Source organism: Somniosus microcephalus, chromosome 5 (genome assembly GCF_052327205.1).
Source record: "Somniosus microcephalus isolate GS21.2 chromosome 5, FLI_Smic_1.0, whole genome shotgun sequence".
Lineage (NCBI taxonomy): Eukaryota > Metazoa > Chordata > Chondrichthyes > Squaliformes > Somniosidae > Somniosus > Somniosus microcephalus.
In genome coordinates, this window is record NC_140991.1 from 77,747,772 (window position 1) to 77,768,874 (window position 21,103).

Here is a 21,103-nt window from a genome sequence, read left to right on the forward strand (position 1 = left end):
GATTTTGCCATTCCCATTTGCAACATTTTCACAGTATATTCTTTCAATTCCTTCCTCCCCTCCTAAACCCCCCCCACCCCCCCCGTCTCTGTACCTGCTTAATATCTGTTACATTTGCAGCTTTTTCCAGTTCCGATGACTGGTCCCAGACCTGAAACGTTAACTCTGTTTCTTTCTCCACAGATGCTGCCTGGCCTGCTGAGTATTTCCAGCATTTTCTGTTGTTATTTCAGATTTCCAGCATCCACAGTATTTTGCTATCATATCCCACCATTATCTTCTCAGGGCAATTAGGAATAAGCAATAAATGCGACCTTGCAAGTGTTACCCACATCCCAGCAATAAATTTAAAAATACAACTTGATATGCCTATCAATTAGTCCAATAAAAGGCGACGAGTTAAGAACGTAACTGAAGGTTTTTATTGGCTAAATAACAGAGCCCACCCTCGTGGGTGATCCGATCCAACAGGGAGGAATACTAGCCAGTCAGCTACCTTTATACCTGGGCAGGTAATGGGCGGAGTCGGAGGTGGTCAGCCCAGGTATAACAGTGCGACAAGAGGCGACCTCGTGTAGTGATGTGACAGTGAGAACAGTGAGAACAATATACAGTGATAACTATAACAGTGGTTTACCACACACCTAATATTAAATGTTTTTGAGTTGGTAATGCTATCATCCCCCACAGTCTAGAATTCCAGACTGCCATTTGATAGAATGGAATTTGACATTAAATCAGTGGCCCTGGTGTTGTATCCTATACCCACTATTATTGCTATAAAACAGTGTTCCAGGTCACATTGTTACAGCTGGTAATTCCATTTAGCAGTTGTTTTCAACTGAGAAACAATTATGATATGTTACAGGAAGTGAAATATTACAATTGTACACTTCGAAGTAGGTCAAACGGAATGTGTGTATGAATGGAGCAGGTCTGCCTAGCCGAGGAATTTCAAATGGAACACTGGAAGAGAGGTCCTCTCCCCACAGGAGACCCTCCAGAATGATAGATGTACAACCAGATTGCCGAGGCCGTCACTGCCAGCAGTGTCACCCCCAGGTCCTGGCTCCAGTGCCCAAAGAAGTTTCATGGCCTCAGACCAGCTGTCAAGGTCAGTGAATGTATCTTCAAAAGCCATCTCCTACCAACTGCACCACTAGCCTCACACACCGCTCAATGCACCACACCCCCATCACTCACCTACCAACAATCTCTACCAAACATGAGGCACACCTCACATTCCTAGCTTCACCTCACCCTCTTGGAGGAGATGGTGCTGGCCATTCTTGGCAGGGGCATGGCTGAGCCCTTGGCCAATGGCAGGGCTGAAAGAATACAAGATGCTGGTATTCTCATATGTTATCCTCCTTCTCATATCCCACTTCCCTCTCATTCCACAATATCTTTTGGTGTACAAGCTGCACTTGGTGTAAGTATGCACCTCTTGCTTTCCCACCCTCCCCTCGCCACAACCCTACCCTTGTGCCTTCCTCAGACACCCAAGAAATCAAGCCTGCCCAGCCAGTGGTTGACCAAGAAGAGAGAGGAGAGTGAAGAAGAAGAATAAATTTCACACTCCCAGCCACCAGCTGCTCAGGGTCATCCTGCAAAGCCATCTGCAGTGTCCCCCACTGAAAGTCAGCAGCCTTCCAACAGTCACTGGGGTAGCACTGCATAACATCACTAGGATAGCCAAAGGCAGATGCAAGACAGTCACTAAGGGAATGCACAAGGGTGATTAGTTGATTTTTAGGTGTAATATTGGATGCATATATGGATGAGGTTGGATTGGAAAGTTTGCTTTGTGGTGGCTTTTATTTCAGCATTGTGGCCAAGAGGACGCTGTGATGGTCAGCAACAGAGGGAAGGTAATGTGTGGGACAAATGTTGAAAGGGGAATTGGGATTGTGTTCACTGGTACTGCAGGCGGAGGATTCGATTGCGGGTATCCCAACCAGAAAGAGGCTGTCTGGATTGCCTCCTTCCTTCTGCTTCCTCCTCTTCTGCTTTTTCCTCTTCTGCTTCTTCCTCTTCTCTCTGGGAGCAGCTTCTCCCCTTTGTTGCTTCTGCTTCGTCTCCATGTGGTGTTGTAGCCCAAGAGGGACTGTAATTAGAGCCCCCAGGACTGTGAGCAAGTGGTGTTCTCAGAGGCCTTCCTTTAACTCCAAAGCCTTACAATGGTCCAGCAGCACTCCCTGCACACTTTAACAACTTTTTTAATGTATTGCACCAAGCCACTACTCCAATATAATGTAAAGAAAACGTCCAAAAGATCAAATTTAAACTTACCTGAAAGATGTGTGCGTCCCTTTAAAAAGCGTTGGCTGCATTTCTGTAGTATTGCTGCATGCACATTCTTCTGTGCGTGGTTTGGAGAGGGCGGTATCAAGAGTGGCCATGTCCAAAAGCACAGTCATGCGTCAATTCAGTTGTTGCACACCAATTGATGTCACAATCTGCATAATTTACATGTGGGCGGCGAATGCATGCAACGGCTGCGCTGCCGACCTTCCCAAAATGGCGGCCGCACCGGAGGCGGGCGGAAGTAAAGCTGCCACCATTTTTACAACAAAACCGGCCTTAACGGCCGACGCTAAACCTCACAATTTCACAACCCCTGTGTTTCAAGCCTGATGGAGACCCTTCATTTTGGATCTAAGCTCTACTCCTGGGCTGCACCGGTGATGTAGATTATGGGAGTAGCCCTTTTGGCCTCAAAGATTTGTGGCTGCAATCGCGATAGTTGCTGTCCTTACCATCGTTTGTGGAGGTCAACAGGAGGGCACCTAATTTACATTGTGCCGGCAGGTGCATGGCAGACGCATCTCCAGCATCTGCCTGCCCCATGTTTCCAGTGTTCACTCGGCCCTCTGTAAAAGGAGGCCGATCACAACTTATAAAACAATGATTTCCAGTCTTTGGGCTTTCAGGCCATATCCCTGGCCAAGACACTCCTCCGAAGGACTCACTTCTGCCCATCTGGAGGCCTCATCTCACTCGGCATACTGGCCTCCAGTCCTACACTGGGTCCTGGCTGAGCCGAGAAAACAGGTATATCCAGTGTAAGAATTTTCAGGCCCTGCACTTCGCACCCGGTTTGCCAACTGACATCATTTGCCTGGCATGGGGCGGGTGGAGGTTTCACCCCTTGCAAAGCTGCCCGAGAAATGGCAGGGATCCAGCACTACTGGGCCTCTGAGGTTTTCAGTGGATTCTGCTGGTGTTACGGCACAGGTCTGGTCGAACTCCAAAGGAAATTCAGGGCCTTTGTGTCCTAAAATAAGTCCATTGATTTTAGTGGGAGCTTTCAACTGACCTGGAAGGTAATCCAAGGCACTTGAATTGAAAAACAATCACTGCTAATTGGGCAGCCAGAGTCCCAGTTAAAATGTCTTACCTTTCCTTTTAAGTAAATGGTAAGCCAGTCTTTTCAAACCAAAGTTTAATATCGACTAACCACTGCTTATGCATTTATCTCTTCCCTTGCCCCTGTTGGGGAAACACTGTGTGTATGTAGATAAACCTGTATAATCCCCTTTTAACTGCTGTATTCCCCTCCCCCCGCAAGACAGTTGCAAGCTGAGAGGAATAAGGCACGTTCAGACTTGCCTGCTGCTGAGAGAAGGAAAACCAATCAGGTTCCAGCAGGTGACCAATCCGTGAGTCATCACAGGTTCACGGGCTGTACAAATTCAGTACTGTATTGTGAGAGTTGGAGTAAAGACCTATTTCTTGTAGCTCGCTGTGTTGCCTATTTCTTTACGTGGGAGACTGTAGTCTCCCACATTGGTGACCCCGAATGTCGGCGGCCGAAGCCCCCGACTCACGTAGCCCTACAGAGGCCAGCAACGACCCGACGGCAACCAGCAGCAGCCTGATGTTGGCCGGCGCCGTGTCCTTGAAGCTCCCCACCTTCTGGGAACACCAAGCACCAGCTTGGTTCACGCACACGGAGGCCCAATTCACCCTTCGCAGGGTTCAAGACGATGAAGAAAGGTACCTCCACGTAGTCTCAGCACTAGCAAGTTCCACCACCGCCAAAGTTCTCGACCTGCTGGGGAACCCACCACAGACCGGCAAGTACTCAACCATTAAGGGCCGCTTGCTGCAGGCTTATGGCCTGTCCGGGGAGGAGAGGGCCCGCAGGCTTCTTTCACTACCAGGCCTCGGCGACTCTACCCCAACCCAGTTGATGAGCCGGATGCTTGCGCTCCTGGGCTCTGAACCGCAGTGCTTCTTGTTTCGGGCCCTTTTCCTCAGCCTGCTTCCTCAGCAGGTACAGACTGCCCTCGCGGGGTCCCTGATCACGGACTGCGTACAACTGGCAGCCGCCGCGGACAAAGTCTTCGCCGTCGCCCAACTCGGCTGTGCAGCCGCGAGGCTCCCCGACACCACCGAGCGCGTGCCGCCACGCCAGGCCACAGAACTATGCTACTACCACGCGCGTTTCGGCCACAAGGCCCAACGCTGCAGGGCACCCTGCTCTTTCGATCAAACCAAGATGGCCGCCCGGCCCAACACGCCAGCCCCGCGCCACCATCTAGGCCCGCTCGACCGCACCCCCGCCGCCACGATGGCCATCGGCACCGCAGGTAAACTGCTGTACATAACCGACTCCCTTTCAGGGCGCAGATTCCTTTGCGACACCGGAGCCCAATGCAGCATAACTCCTGCCTCCCAGCTCGACATCCAGGCAGGCTGCAGCGGCCCACCCCTCGTGGTGGCAAATGGTGCAGCCATCGCTACTTTTGGAAAGCGACGGGCTGAGGTTTGTTTCAACGGCCAGCGATTTACGTGGGATTTCGTGACGGCCTCGGTGGCACATCCCTTGCTGGGCGCCGATTTTCTTTGCGCCCACGGACTCCTGGTCGACGTCCGCGACAGGCACCTGATCGACGCAGCAACTTTCGCTTCACTGGCCTGCCAGCAGAGCAACAGCCCGGCCCTCGTCGGGTCCTGCTCTGCCCCGGCGGATGACGATTACGCCCGCCTACTCGCAGATTTCCCGAGGCTCACACAACCGTCCTTCTCAGCCGCGGCAGCCAAGCATGGTGTCGAGCACCACATCGCCACTACGGGACCACCAGTGTTCGCCCAAGCCAGACGCCTGGACCCAGCCAAGATGGCGGTGGCCAAGGAAGAATTCGCCATGATGGAGAAACTGGGCATCATCTGCCGCTCGAACAGCCCCTAGTCATCCCCCCTCCACATTGTGCCCAAGCCGGGCGGTGGCTGGCGCCCCTGCGGCGACTACAGACGGCTCAACGATGCCACCACGCCCGATAGATACCCCATTCCGCACATCCAAGACTTCTCGGCGCACCTAGCAGGAAAGTCCGTCTTTTCCAAGGTCGACCTGATTCGCGGCTACCATCAGATCCCCGTCCACCACGTAGACGTCCAGAAGACGGCGGTCATCACCCCCTTCGGACTGTTCGAGTTCCTGCGCATGCCCTTTGGGCTCAAGAACGCCGCACAGGCCTTCCAACGGCTCATGGATTCCGTTCTACGGGACCTGAGCTTCCTGTTCGTCTATCTGGACGATATCCTCGTGGCCAGCACCAGCAAGGCCGAGCACATCGCGCATTTGCGCTCTCTTTTCCAACGCCTCAGCCAACACGGGCTAATCGTCAACCCGGCCAAATGCCAGTTTGGAGCAGCCCAAATTGACTTTCTCGGCCACAGAATCTCGCCAAGGGGAGCCATTCCCCTACCTTCCAAGGTGCAGGTGGTGGCGGACTTTCCCCAGCCCACCTCAGTCAAGGCGCTGCAGGAATTTTTGGGGATGGTCAATTTCTATCACCGTTTCGTGCCCAAGGCCGCCTCACTCATGCGCCCCCTCTACGAAGCCACCAGGGGCAAAACGGGCAAAGAGCAACTCACCTGGTCCAGCGGGATGGCGACAGCCTTTCAGCAGACCAAAAGTGCCTTGGCCAACGCCACACTACTGGCCCACCCCATCCCGGGCGCCAAGACCGCCCTCACCACGAATGCCTCGGATTACGCCGTCGGCGCTGTCCAGCAACAGTGGGTCGAAGGCGCGTGGCAGCCACTGGCATTTTTCAGCCGACAGCTGCGCAAGAACGAGCAGGCCTACAGCACGTTCGACAGAGAGCTCCTGGCCCTGTTCCTGGCAATCCGGCACTTCCGTTTCCGCCTGGAAGGCCGGCCGTTCACCGCATTCGTGGACCACAAGCCACTCACTTTCGCCATGGCCAAAGTAACCGAACCCTGGTCCGCGCGCCAACAGCGCCAACTCAACTTCATCTCGGAGTTCACCACGGACATCCGCCACGTCACCGGCAAGGACAATTTGGTGGCCGACTGCCTCTCAAGACCCTCGCTCCACGCAGTGCACCTGGGCGTCGACTACGCCAGCATGGCAAGAGACCAGGCCGCCGACGCGGAGATCCAGGCCCTCAGGACGTCAACCACCAGCCTCACTCTGGCCGACATCCACTTCCACGCAGCCGGCACAACCCTCCTGTGCGACGTCTCAGTCCCCTCGCCTAGGCCGGTCGTCCCATCCGCCTGGCGCAAGCGAGTTTTCGACATCATCCACGGCCTCTCACATCCAGGGATGCGTGCGTCTCAGAAACTCATGTCCGCCAAGTTCGTCTGGCCTGGACTCCACAAGGATGTGAGAGACTGGACCAACACATGCGTGGCGTGTCAGCGCGCTAAGGTCCAGCAGCACACTAAGGCGCCATTGGAGTGTTTCCCGGTGCCCGAGAGGCGTTTCGACCACGTCCACGTCGATCTGGTAGGCCCCTTGCCGCCATCGCACGGTTTCACACACCTGCTCACGATCGTCGACTGCACCACCAGATGGCCCGAGGCGGTTCCCTCGCCTCCACCACCACGACCGACGTCGCGCGAGCATTTGTCTCGACATGGGTGGCCCGGTTCGGCATGCCAACCGACATATCCTCGGACAGAGGCCCCCCGTTCACCTCCCACTCGTGGAATGCCATCACCGCCCGCCTCGGCACCAAGTTGCACAGGACAACAGCCTACCACCCGCAGGCTAACGGGCTCTGCGAGCGCTTTCATCGTTCCTTGAAAGCCTCCCTCCGCGCCAGCCTGGCCGACACCAGCTGGATCGACAAACTACCCTGGGTCCTCCTGGGATTGCGCACCGCGCCCAAAGAGGACCTCCGCGCCTCCGCGGCCGAGATGGTCTACGGCCAACCGCTCAGAGTACCAGGCGACTTCCTCCCCCTGACAATGGAGCCGTGGTCGGCTGCCAGACAGCTTTCCCTGCACCAGGACGCGGCCCAGCAATTCCGTCCAGTGCCCACTTCGCAACACGGCCCGCAGCCGTCCTACGTGCCTCGAGACTTACAACATGCGGAGTTCGTCTTCGTGTGCCTGGATGCGCACAGAGACCCGCTGCAGGCACCATACACCAGCCCCTTCTCAGTATTGGAGATGGGGGACAAAGCTTTTCTTATCGACGTCGGCGGGAAGCCGGACCTTATTTCAGTAGACCGCCTCAAACCGGTGCACCTGGACCTCAGCTTCCCGTTTCGTCCGGCTCTCCCCCCACGGCGGGGCAGACCTCCCGTGTTGGCGGCGGCCCCACAAGAGGACCAAGACACGCCAGAACCTTACTTCCCGGCCGCCGCCCCACCTTCGCCGGCAGCCCGTCCAGCCAGCCCACCGGCAGACCAGCTGCCAGACCAGCCGACGAACCAACCGGCCGAACTCCCAGACAGCCCTCCTCACACGCCAGATGGCTACTACAGCCGCTACGGCCGTTTGGTCAAACCTCCGCAGAGACTGACTTTTACAGTTAATGAGGATTCTGCGGGGGCGTATGTGGCGTTGCCACATTGGGGAAACACTGTGTGTATGTAGATAAACCTGTATAATCCCCTTTTAACTGCTGTATTCCCCTCCCCCCGCAAGACAGTTGCAAGCTGAGAGGAATAAGGCATGTTCAGACTTGCCTGCTGCTGAGAGAAGGAAAACCAATCAGGTTCCAGCAAGTGACCAATCCGTGAGTCATCACAGGTTGTACGAATTCAGTACTGTATTGTGAGAGGTGGAGTAAAGACCTATTTCTTGTAGCTCGCTGTGTTGCCTATTTCTTTACGCGGGAGACTATAGTCTCCCACACCCCAATCTTTTTTTGCTTGGAGATATACTATGGACCTTAGCCCTTCATCTAGTTTTCTTATAAAATTGTCTTCTCCACTTATTACACATCAACACATGTAAAAGAGCTCATTTATCATAATTTGCAAAATTAGTAGATTTTATTATAACCCTCACCTTTGTCTTCATCACAACACAGTCCTCTTGCTTATTATTAAAGTGACTTGGTTCTTGATGCAGCCAGGTAGTAAAAGTCACTGGGGATCCATCTGTCCATTCAAACAGCATCTGCCTTTTAAGATCATTCATTCCAATCCACAGCTCATCAGTGGCTACTGCAATAGATTAAAAAACAATGCTTTTTAACGGGTGGAATTCAATTCCAAACAGGCAGAATATCTTGAAGGATAGGGCAGATTTCCCTCTACCTGGCACCTGGGGAACATAGAGCATAGATGTGATACATCAGGCCACCTTCCCACCTGTGCTGCCCCGGGATATCCTAGGGCTACTCCTACCTGCATCATTGTGTCTGTGTCTGTCGAAGAGTGCAGGCCCAGCAATGGTATTTTAACGAGACTGGAGGAGGCATTCCCAGATTCCCATTTCATTCTTGCACCAAATATGCTCATTGAGTGCCCTAGCATGGCGGTTCCTTAAGAACTTTTTGTGCAGGAGTCTGCTCCGAACCCCTGATGGAGCAGAGGGTCTGCAGTGACTCCACGGGGAGGCTGAAGATATAGTAGTATAATACTTTTAGTGGCACCCCCCCACCCCGCCGCCCCCCCCCATCCTTCTTTGCAGTCCCCAGGGATGATTTCAGGCACTCAAAAGCCTTCTGGCTGCAGCTCGCCACAGATCTCGGTAGCCCAGAGTGTAACTGCAGGCCTGTTCTTGGATTGTCATCCCTAAATTTAGGCACACAGCCCAACCAGGTGAGCAGGCCTGCAGCTAGAGTTCCCTATGGTCACGCAAATGAGCCGTGGGAGGAGAAAATGTTGCATCTTCACAGGTGCAGCACACCAGAAGTGCATGGGGTCTGCCAGGCACTCGTATTGGGAAATCTCGAAATACTCTGAAAACAATTCACAATGGAATTTCCTGCTATACAATATATTACCATTGAAAGAAACTTATAATTGTTCGCTTTCATTGAAAATATCATAAGCTTAGAAATTGTTGGTGGTGTACTATTAAGGGGCTGGCTAGGTTTTTGAGAATCGCTACACATACAGGTTAACTCCTCCCTCACCGTATGGTTTCTGGAGCTGCACTAAAATGTCTGCTTTAAATCCTGCATAACAGGCCAACCAATGAAAGAGAAGAAGTAATAATCCTGACAACCAGTTGTGAGTTGCAAATATGAACCTGCTCCTAAACAGCTGAAGTAGCCCTGGGGTGAGAGAAATGTATTAAAAGTGGCAAACTCTACTGAGTATTTGGATTCAAAACAGGTCTGATTCACCTGTATGTTGAACTCAGAACTGTAACGCGTTTGGGTCCCCAACCTACCCATCCCTGGTTCGGTAGTAAGTACTATCTGTTAAGTGTATGTTAAGTACGATTGCATGTACTGCATGCTTAATAAACAATGAACGCTGCCCTCAACATGTAAGAACCCTATTGATTTGAGTAGTAGATAGAAGATGGAATTATAAATGGGTACAGTTACTTTACAGATGGTGTGCAGCTTTGAGAAATGGTTTCACTGTGGCACTCATTGCCTGGTATTTTGAATTAGTGCCTGGTGCACCAGCCTTCCTTCCTGCACTGTTGGTTCGGCAGCTAGTATCTCTCTGTTATTTTCACGCTCTTGCTGTGCCGTGGCTTTGCTATCCTGTTTTTCAGTCCACATGGTAAGGCATCTTCACAGGGCTAAATGTGAAGCATGCAGTAGCTGACTTTTATTCAAGAAACCCTTTGGGTGGCTTGTACTTTAAGGTGTAACCCCTTACCCACCCCCACCTTAAACTGAACAGTCAAGACATCTGAAGCACAGCTTTAAAATCCCAGTGGTACGTTCAATAATCATTCTGGCTATAGCACTGGCTTTGTTGTTCCTGCGTTCAGCTTCTCCCTGTGATTGATGGAATGGTCATGTGCCATGACTGCAGAGGTTTGCTTTGGTCTCCAAGGAGCCATCCTTCTATTCTTCCTTCCCCTGGCACAGATGATTGACTTAAAATAAAAGCATGGTGAGAGGATCTGGGAGACAGGCATTCACCTACAGGCTCTGTGTTGGTGGTTGCATTCCAGTGAAGTATTGAAAGAACAAAATCCTCGGGGGAATAGTTTCAGAATAAAGGGTCGCCCTTTTAGAACTGAGAAGAGGAGGAATTTCTTCTCTCAGAGGGTTGTAAATCTGTGGAATTCTCTGCCCCAGAGAGCTGTGGAGGCTGGGTCATTAAATACATTTAAAGTGGAGACAGACAAATTTTTGCAAGATAAGGGAGTGAAGGGTTATGGGGAGCGGGACTTGAAGTTGCTTTGAGCCCAAGATCAGCCATGTTCTTATTGAATGGCGGAGCAGGCTCGAGGGGCCAAGTGGCCTATTCCTGATCCTATTTCTTAGGTTCTTATATAAGGCACGGCATTGTACGTAGGCCCAAATGCAATATGGATGTAACTGATGGCCTCTTGAACTCTGGGTAAACCACCTGCGGAATTATGTTATCCTCTCAATGTTGTTGCTGTTGGTCAACAACAAATGCATTTGCTGAATAATATATTTGTGATTTCCTTGATGGACTTGTGGACAGCAAACTGGCTGACACTGTAAAAGTACCAAGTATTGGCCTGGAAGGAACCAGACACAAAGGCCTAGATATTCAGTGTGCCGTGAGGTGGGATTTTAGGCGGGCGGGGGGCAAAAATCCCGAAATCGGGGGTCCCGACACCATCCCGCCCAAAACCCGCCTCCACGTAAGTTTCAGAGGAGGCGGGTACCTGCCCCACACTGGGACCCGCCGACCCGAGGCGGGAAGGGATTAGTGCCAATTAACTGCCTGTTAACAGGTAGTTAACAGGCAGTTTTTAGCCTAATCCCTATTTTGAGGGGTGTCGTGTGGGATTCCCGACGGCTCCAAACTACGCCAGGTTAGAGCAGGCGGGCCGTCGGGTTGAAGGACTTGGAGGGGTCGCGATGTCAGTGTTCAGGTGAGTGATGGGTGCATGAGTGCAAAGGTAAGTGTGTTTGGTGGGTCTAAAGTGTGTAAAGAAGTTTAAATGACCTGTACTTACCTTAACAGCCTTTCTTCCTGTAGGCGCCGGGAGTCCATCACTCAGCCGGCACTGAAAGCTGAATGGCTGCGATCTGTCAAAAGTGACAGCCTTCAGCTTTTAGTGCCGGTGAGAGTTCTAACTGAGTCTGTGTAGAAGGGCTCAGGTTAGAAGTCAGACTGGCAGTGTTTGACAGCTTCAAACAGCTGTGAAACACTGATATTTCATCTGTCAAGACCTCTTGACAGATGAAATTTCAGTCTGTGACCTCACCTGTTGCCGGGTGGCCCTTAATTGGCCTGCTGAGCCTGCTGGGCGGGCTCAACAAGGTCAATCAAGGGAAAATCGCATGGATTGGCTGGACGTCGATGTAGGCGGGACTAAAACCCGAAAGTTGTAGTCCCGCCTCCTTCCTGACAGCTTAATGAAAATCGACCCCAAAGAAACTGAGGATGGATGTCAGATTATGTTCGTAGGTCTTCCTGAAGGCGGTGGCACAGCTGTGTCCCAGCTTCCCCATGAAGTCTCAGCCTCATTAGGTACATGACTTCTGCCCTTGCCAGGCAGCTATGTCTGGTATTGTAGACCTGTTGTGTTGCATCCCAGTGGGACCTGATGGCATGCCTAGTGTGTCACCTGACATTGAGGGCTCGTTCAAAGAATGATACAGTACAGAAGGAGGCCTTTAGGCCCTTCGTGCCTGTGCCGTTCCTTCTCTGCTAACTGCTGTACTAATGCAGGACTGATTTACTAGCCATATCCCCTTAGCACCCAATAAAAGCATACATCATTAAAGAGACATCATTGTTGCACTGTTTTGGGAAGGTACATTCAGTTCCTGGAACAGACTGTTATTAAAACCCAATTCAGAGTTTCCCATGTAGCCTGTAAGGAACCATTTGTCTGCAGCAGATAAATCATGCTATGTAACTCAGTCTTGGTATTTTGTTCTTGATTTTGATTTAAATGCTATTAGAATAAATAACTGGTAACACCAGATCCATTGGCAACCACACATCAATTGCTGCATCATTGTTCCTCACACATCTGTTTTCAAGCATGATGAAGTGACTTGTAGAAGCTTCTCACTGACAAAAGAACATAAGAAATAGGAACAGGAATAAGCTATACGGCCCCTCGACCCTGCTCCGCCATTCAATGGCTGAACTTCTACACCAACTCCACTAAATCAGTCCTGCATTAGTACAGCAGTTAGCAGAGAAGGAACGGCACAGGCACGAGGGGCCTAAAGGCCTCCTTCTGTACTGTATCATTCTTTGAACGAGCCCTCAATGTCAGGTGACACACTAGGCATACCATCAGGTCCCACTGGGATGCAACACAACAGGTCTACAATACCAGACATAGCTGCCGGGCAGCATGGTGGCATAGTGGTTAGCACTGTTGCCTCACAGCGCCAGCGACCCGGGTTCAAATCCGGCCTCGGGTGACTGTCTGTGTGGAGTTTGCACATTCTCCCCGTGTTTGCGTGGGTTTCCTCCGGGTGCTCCGGTTTCCTCCCACAGTCCAAAGATGTGCAGGTTAGGTTGATTGGCTATGATAAAATTGACCCTTAGTATTAGGGGGGGATTAAATACGTGGGGTTACGGGGATAGGGTGAGATAATGGGGATAGGGTGGGATATGTGTTGGTGTAGGGGTTACGGGGATCGGGTGGGATATGTGTTGGTGTAGGGGTTACGGGGATCGGGTGGGATATGTGTCGGTGCAGGCTCGATGGGCCGAAATGGCCTCTATCTGCACTGTGGGGTTTCTGTGATTCTGTGATTGTGATTCTTGCCCTGTCCCCATTATAGACTAAAGGGAGCAGTCGTTCACTATGATTCCCCTCAATTATTCATTTGTTGTAGAAACCGTCCTATCCCCATAAAGTTATAGCATTTAGTACTCACAATATCCAAGCTGGGTAATGATAAAACTTTGTTCTTCAACATTGTGAATGCTAACTAGGTCTCCTTCCTCTTTTCGACAGGCTGTCAAAGACTCCTGCCATGTCTTGCGATCTCTGCGTAGGATATAGCAATAACCTGCAAACGGTTGCCATCCCTTTGGGCAAGAAATGGGTACATCGATCACTGAAAGACAGATTCAAATTAAGTTTGTTTTAATTCTTTATTAAGTCCCAACACGTGTCATTGAACTTCAAAGGCAAGTAAAATACAATCCACTGAATCCAGACTCCTGCCTGTCACTCTCACTGCTGAGTTTTGTTGTATATGTTTTTCCATTGGGTTGTATGGATATGTAATGAGGTTACTTGAACCTTGGGGTGCATAGGTACTAGCCCTAAGTCAACCAGCTTTCTCACCAACAGACACCACTGAAATCAAGCACAGATCCACTCCAATAGACTATCAAGCATAGTATATGTGTAAATAATAGGGAAAGGATCTAAAAGCCACCTTCAGGGATGTTGTTACAGTTACAATTGCCTGGATACTACTGACAGAACAATGAATATAGCAAGAGAGAGCTCTCCCGATGGTTCAGTGAGCTCAAACAATATCACGTTCAATCCACAGTCTGTGATTAATTAGCTGATCCTAGCTTGGATGGTGGTGTGGGCACTGCTATTGGCCTCAACAGCCCTGGATTAGGGAAGGGAAAAATTGGCTTGGCTACCTAATTCTGGACTCTACCCACTAAGGGAATTGTGCGTGTTCGGACATGGGGCGTAGAATGGTTTGGTCTGAACTGTGATGCTCCCCACCGTTGAATAGTCTGCTGAGTCACTGTGAGACATATCACGAATAATTTGCACTTGGGTGAGGAGTCAATTCTTTCAAGAGAAGGGGAGGGGATGGGACAAATTAAGAGGTAAAAGAAAATAACAACATAAACGTACAAAGGAGCAGGCTGATCCTCTGAGTACAAATACTGTCAGAGTGTGACAGAGGGCTTTGTGAAGCACAAATTAATATCCTGCCCTATGCACTTGAGCAATGCATATTTCATTGTAAAAAGACAGGGTGGCGTATATTTCACCTTCATAATTTGGGAGGTTAACCGGCAACATGGATCACCCGCCCATTATAGAACCCACCCGATTTTCATGTCCTTTGAAATTGATGAAAAAACAGCCTTTAAGTTCTTTCCCCTAAACCCCTGAAAACAAATCAAGCAGTGCTGTTCATTTCTTTCCAGTCTTCAAACTTCATACTCAGCTGATATTGATTCAGCTCCATTTTAGAAGTGTTAATCAACCCCAAATCAACTACCTCACCTGGGAGACTGTTCCACTTGTCCACTATCGTGTGGAAAGAAAGTTTCTTCTAGTCTTTAACCTTCCTTGTGAATTTTGTACTTGTGTTTTCTAGTCCAGTGGTTTTCAATTGTTTCTGTGCGGGGTGCTCCTGCAATATTGACATACTCCTGGGGACTCCTTGTAAAGATTAACACATTCTCAGGAATCCCCCTCCTGCAAATGCTAATACACTTCTGGGGAAACCCAACCCTTTGAATATCTCAAAGCGCTTCACATAGAATGAAGTGCAGTGACTGTTATGTAGGCAAACAGGAAGAAAAAAACAAAAGCTAATAACTGACAGTGGAATCTGCAGACTCCTATGATCTGGGGACTCAATCTGAAAATCTACACTCTAGCCCTACACTCATTACCCAAGTTAAATAGCTTGCTTGCATCAACCTGATTGTAGTGTCCGCATATCAATAATACACGGACTGCAGGAGAACAATAATAACAGGTATTTACTGAACAGAGGGTAAGCTTAAACTGAAAGTATAGAAGGCTGCTATGGCTTTATATACAGGTGTGGTCACTGCCGGTACTACAGTATAAAATCAGTTCTCTCTTAAATGTACATACACAACAATTCCTCCCCTTTTAGATAAACAGTACATAACATTCATTTAACAATTAAATAATAACTAATTACAATTACAATTTTCTCTGTACTATATACATCAACTGAAATAATCATTTATAAGTTCAGTCTTTGAGGAGGCTTCCTGATCCTGACTGGATAGCGCCTTTCTTGAGTATCCTGTTCTTGCGGCGGAGTCGATTCTGGCTCATTGTCATTGGTTGGTTCGTCAGCTTCCAATACCACTGATTCTGAGGTAGATGCAATCTGTACTTCGGGTTCATTACCAGGTGCACATGCTCGTGGTATGGGTTTGGCTTGTTCCTGTGACTCTAGAATCTGGTCAGCATGGCGTCTCACGATGCTCTCTCCAACGTCCACTGTTTACATTAGTGGTCCCTGCTGTGTGCATATCGTTCCTGGCTGCCATTTTTCTGTTCGGTAGTCGCGGGCCAAGACTGGTTGCCCTATCTTGAAGCTCCTGGTTGGCTTCTCATTGATGTGCTGGAATTGCTTATCCTCAACATCTCATCTTATGTTTGGTTTGAGCAAATCCAGGCGACATCTTAGCCTTCGGTTGAAGAACATTATGGCTGGAGCTTGGTTGGTGACTGCATGTGTCGCATTCCGGTAAGCAAACACGAAATTATCCACCTTGTGTTGTAGTGGTATGTCGTCATTATACATCGCCTTTATTGCCTTTTTAAAGGTCTGAACAAACCTCTCAGCCAATCCATTTGTGGCTGGATGATATGGGGCAGATGTGTAATGTTTCACCCCATTATTCCTCAGAAACCTCCGGAAATCCTCGGACACAAACTGTGGTCCACTGTCGGGGCAAATCTGTTCTGGCAAGCCATCCCTGGCGAAGATGGTCCTTAGGACTGCAATAGTTTTCTCCGTGGTGGTGGAGGATATTTTGATGACCTCTGGCCATTTCGAATGGGCATCCACGGCGATTAAGGCCACTCCCATGGGTGTAGCGGGGCCTGTGGTGGAGCGTTTTGGACCTTCTGGCACCCTGTGCATCTCTTGGTCATATCCTCGATTTCTTTATTGATTCCCGGCCACCAAACAAACGCCCTGGCTAGGCTCTTCATTTTTACCCCTCCCAGATGACCCTCATGAAGCTCATTGAGCACTCTATCTCTCAACTTGGGTGGAATTACCACTCGGGATCCACACATCAAGGTCCCCCGGCACACTGACAGCTGTTCTCTCCTTGGCGAGAATGCTGGCAACAGTGAGTCGCCATATGCTGGCCATCCCTTCACCGTCAAATCATAGACCCGAGAGAGTGTCGGGTCATTTCGGGTTTCCTTCTCTATACTTGAGTTTGTAACAGGTAGACATTCGACTATGGTCGAATGGAATATCTCAACAGGGTCCACTGCAGGTGCTTCCTCCACCGTAGGCTATGGTAGGCGCGACAGCCCATCAGCGTTTCCATGCTGTTTCGTACCCTTGTACTCTATGTCGTACTGATGTGCCCCTAGAAAAAGTGACCATCTTTGCAGCCGTTGCGCCGTCATCACCGGAACGCCCTTCTTTGGGTTAAAAATGGAGACCAGAGGCTGATGATCAGTCAGTAGGGTGAATTTCTGCCCGTGCAGATAGTGATTGAACTTTTTCACCCCCCACACCAGGCTGAGGGCCTCCCTGTCAATCTGGGCGTAGTTACGCTCGGCTGAGGTTAACGAGCGCGACGCAAAGGCTATTGGCCTCTCCGAACCGTCAAGGAATTTGTGTGACAGCACCGCTCCAATGCCGTAGGGAGACGCATCTCATGCCAACCGAATCGGTAGTGTTGGATTGTAGTGGGCCAATACTTCTTTTGAAGTGATTAGGCATTTACATTTCTGAAAGGCACGCTTACACTCATCACTCCATTTCCATGTTACTCCAGTTTGCAGCAGGGCGTTCAGTGGGTGCAGAATTGTAGATAAATTCGGCAAGAACTTATGGTAGTAGTTCACCAACCCGAGGAACGACCTCAGTTGCGACATATTTTCCGGTGCTGGAGCCTTGACTACTGCCTCAATCTTGTCTGGGGACTTATGCAACCCTTCCTCATCAATCATGTGGCCACAATACGAGATTTGTCTCCTGAAGAACTCGCATTTGGGGCGGTTGGCTCTTAGCCCATATTCTTGTAATCTAGTGAGCACCTGCTCCAGGTTGGCAAGGTGTTCACTGTCATTTTCGCCCGTAACCAGGATGTCGTCCAAATAACACTGGGTCCCCGGGATCCCTTGCAGGACTTGTTCCATCGCCCTCTGCCAAATAGCCGGGGCTGATGCTATCCCGAATACCAGTCGGTTGTACCGGTAAAGGCCTTTGTGAGTGTTTATCGTGAGGTATTTCCTAGATGCTTCTTTCACCTCCATTTGTAGATACGCTTGGGCCAGATCAATCTTCGTAAAGCATTTCCCTCCAGATAGTGAGGCGAAAATATCTTCTATCCGTGGAAGTGGATATTGTACTGTGTGCAGGACTGGGTTCACAGTTACCTTGAAGTCCCCACAGATGCGAACCTTCTTCGGCTCCCCAGGCTTGCTGCTCAATGATTTCTTCATTACAGGAACGATGGGTGTGGCCCACTCGCTCCAGTCCACCTTGGACAGCACACCCGAACGCTCCAGACTCTCCAACTCTGCTTCAACGGCTGGGCGGATCGCGTACGGTACCGGTCTGGCCTTAAAAAATTTTGGGTTTGCGTTATCTTCGATATTTATCATTGCCGTTACTCCTTTTAGAGTCCCAAGTCCTTGTTGGAACACCTCTTTCGCGTCAGTTAGAATTTTTGACAGTCGTCCAGGTGTGATGTCGTCATCCTTTTTGTCAGTCACAGTTAGCGCCTGAATGGAATGCCAATCCAATTATATTTTTTGGATCCATTCACGTCCCAATAATGGTGGTCCTCCATCTTGTAGTATATATAGATACAGTTTCTGTGTTTCCTTGCCGTTGTATTTAACTGGCACCCTTATTTTTCCTCTGGGGTAGACTTTTTGCCCCGTGTATGTCTTCAATACAATGGATGTGTCCTTCAAGGGTATGTGTGAGAATAGCCGCTCATAGTCTCATCGATTCATAACAGTTAGGGCTGATCCTGTGTCCAATTCCATCTTTACTTGGGACCCTGCTATCATGAGGGTGACCCAAATGGTTCGGTGATCCTCCTTTGCGATCACGTTATGTAACTTTAGACAACTTACTCTCCTGCTCCCGGAGTCATTATCACTCTCCTGATCTTCTGAACTACTGTTTGTCATTTTTTTTACTTTCTTGTACTTTTCCTTAGTAGTTCTTTTAGTGTTGGTTTTCTTTCCCGACCTGCAGACTCTTGCTATGTGTCCCATTTTCCCACATTGCCTGCATACTTTGTCCTTAAACCAGCAGTCCTTCTGATCATGGGTTGTTCTGCCGCAGCGATAGCACTTTTCTACTCCATATGCCATTTCCTTAGCGCTGTATTCTTGTGGTTTCTGTTGTATTTCCGCAGCTCCCCGTGCTGCTGCTTCGTAGGATACTGCCACACTGAAAGCCTGTTCTAGCATCAGGTCCTTTTCCGAAAGTAGTCGTTTCTGGGTTCCTTCACTCTGGAGCCCGCAGACAAACTTATCCCTTAAGGTGTCTGCCAGTCCTGCTCCGAACTGGCAGTACTTCGATAACTTGCGTAGTTCCGTAAGATAGTCAGCATTGCTCTCATCTTTGTGCTGGTTTCTTTTATGGAACTTGAATCTTTCTGCTATCAGCAACGGTGTAGGGTTTAGGTGTTCCCGTAAGATATTAACAATCTCTTCAAAACTTTTCTCCATTGGTTTAGCTGGGGTAATTAAATTCCGCAATAGGCCGTACGTTCTCGCGCCCATCAAATTTAATAATACCGACGCCTTCTTTCCATCGGCCACCTCATTTGCCTTGCAGTACACTTCAATTCTTTCCACATACGTGGTCCAGTCTTCTACCTCATTGTCGAAAGCAGTGATACTGCCACTCTTCGGCATCTTGGGTGGTTTAAAATGGCGCCTCCCGCGCTTTTTCTTCTTCCCCAATGGATTAAAATGGCGCCTCCCGTGCTTTTCCTTCTTCCCCAATGGAATAAAATGGCGCCTCCCGCACTTTTCCTTCTTCCCCTTGCTGCCACGCTGCTCCTAGCATTCTACAGGGTAATGGCGGCGACCCGCGGCTTCAGCGCGTCTCACTTTTCCTCCCCCTCGTTTTATTTTTCTCTACACTGCCCGGTTCTTGAGCACCGACCGCGCCCTGTGCGCTCCACCCTCTCTCTCTCTCTTTTCCTCCCGATGACGCTGCACGGCCCCTTTGCAGAGCCGCTCGATCGAGCTCGAGCCCGCCGCAGTCTGGAAGGGTCAGCGCACTACCTGCTACCAGCACGATTTGCTGGAACACCTTGACTGGGGAGCCAAGCCCAGCTCTCCACAGTCTCCCCTGCAATCCTCCGAACACCGATGGATCCCTGGGCGGTTGCCCGCGGTCGACGCCCGTTGCTCTGACTTCGACCTCCAAGAAGCTTCTTTTCAGGGAAAGATCCCCGTGAGGTGATGCAGTACTGCAGGTGAGTTCGAACCTGCTCGTCGCCAGTGTAGTGTCCGTGTATCAATAATACACGGACTACAGGAGAACAATAATAACAGGTATTTACTGAACAGAGGTTAAGCTTAAACTGAAAGTACAGAAGCCTGCTACGGCTTTATATACAGGTGTGGTCACTGCCGGTACTACAGTATAAAATCAGTTCTCTCTTAAAGGTACATACACAACACTGATCTGTTTTTTTTTGTTGAAGGTTTTGTCTTGCTTACCCTCTGTTTGTTTTCTGGCAAAAATTAATTCTGCTGCTTGAGCCTGTCTTCATAACTTAGTCCCTTAAGGTTTGTAATCACCCTAGGCACTCTCCGATGAATCTTTTCGAATGTATCTATATCCTTTTTGAGATAGTGACCAAAAGTGCAGACCATACTCCAGAATCCAGGAGATGTTAAACTAAGGCTGCGTCTGTCCTCTCAGGTGGACGTAAAAGATCCCAGTGCACTACTTCGAGGAAGAGCAGGAGAGTTCGCCCCGGTGTCCTGGCCAATAATTATCTCTCAACTAACATCACTAAAAGAAAGATTATCTGGCCATTATCACAGTGCTGTTTGCAGGACCTTGCTGTGCGCAAATTGGCTGCTGCATTTTTTACATTACAATAGTGACTACACTTCAAAAAGCACTTTGGGACATCTTGAGGTCGTGAAAAAAGCTATATAAATGCAAGTCTTTCTTTCTTTCTATATAATGTTAATATAACTTGTTCTAACTTGTAGTCCAATGCCCTCCAGAACATGCCTGATTAGTTACTAAGAACATAAGAACATAAGAAATAGGAGCAGGAATAGGCCACTTGGCCCCTCGAGCCTGCTCCGCCATTCAATAAGATCATGGCTGACCTTGGGCTCAAAGCCACTTCCCTGCCCTCTCCCTATAACCCTTCACTCCCTTATCATGCAAAAATCTGTCTATCTCCACCTTAAATGTACTTAATGACTCAGCCTCCAGGGCTCTCTGGGGCAGAGAATTCCACAGATTTACGACCCCCTGAGAGAAGAAATACCTCCTCATCTCTGTTCTAAGAGGGCGACCCTTTATTCTGAAACTATGCCCCCGAGTTCTAGATTTCCCCACGAGGGGAAACATCCTCTCTGCATCTACCTTGTCGAGCCCCCTCAGCGTCTTATATGTTTCAATAAGATCACCTTTCATTCTTCTAAATTCTAAATTCCAATGAGCAGAGGTCATTGGAAGAAGTCACTGCCTTGCACTGACTAGATGCTTTCAGTGTATGATTAATAACCAGTCTAAATCTTTTTCTATGACATCCCCCAATTTGAATTTGTTATTTTAATTATTTTTGTTACTTTTCTTTTGATGTTG

At 49.5% G+C, this 21,103-nt stretch overlaps 1 protein-coding gene across 1 annotated transcript in view; it reads right to left on the reverse strand.

Annotated features, from left to right (window-relative positions):
* mrc1a (mannose receptor, C type 1a) overlaps nt 1-21,103 on the reverse strand; it is a 254,012-nt gene that overhangs the window by 142,080 nt on the left and 90,829 nt on the right. Inside the window, 2 exon segments of the mRNA XM_085987853.1 lie at nt 8,281-8,438; nt 13,235-13,417. Of these exon segments, the coding sequence (XP_085843979.1) occupies nt 8,281-8,438; nt 13,235-13,417 (341 nt within the window).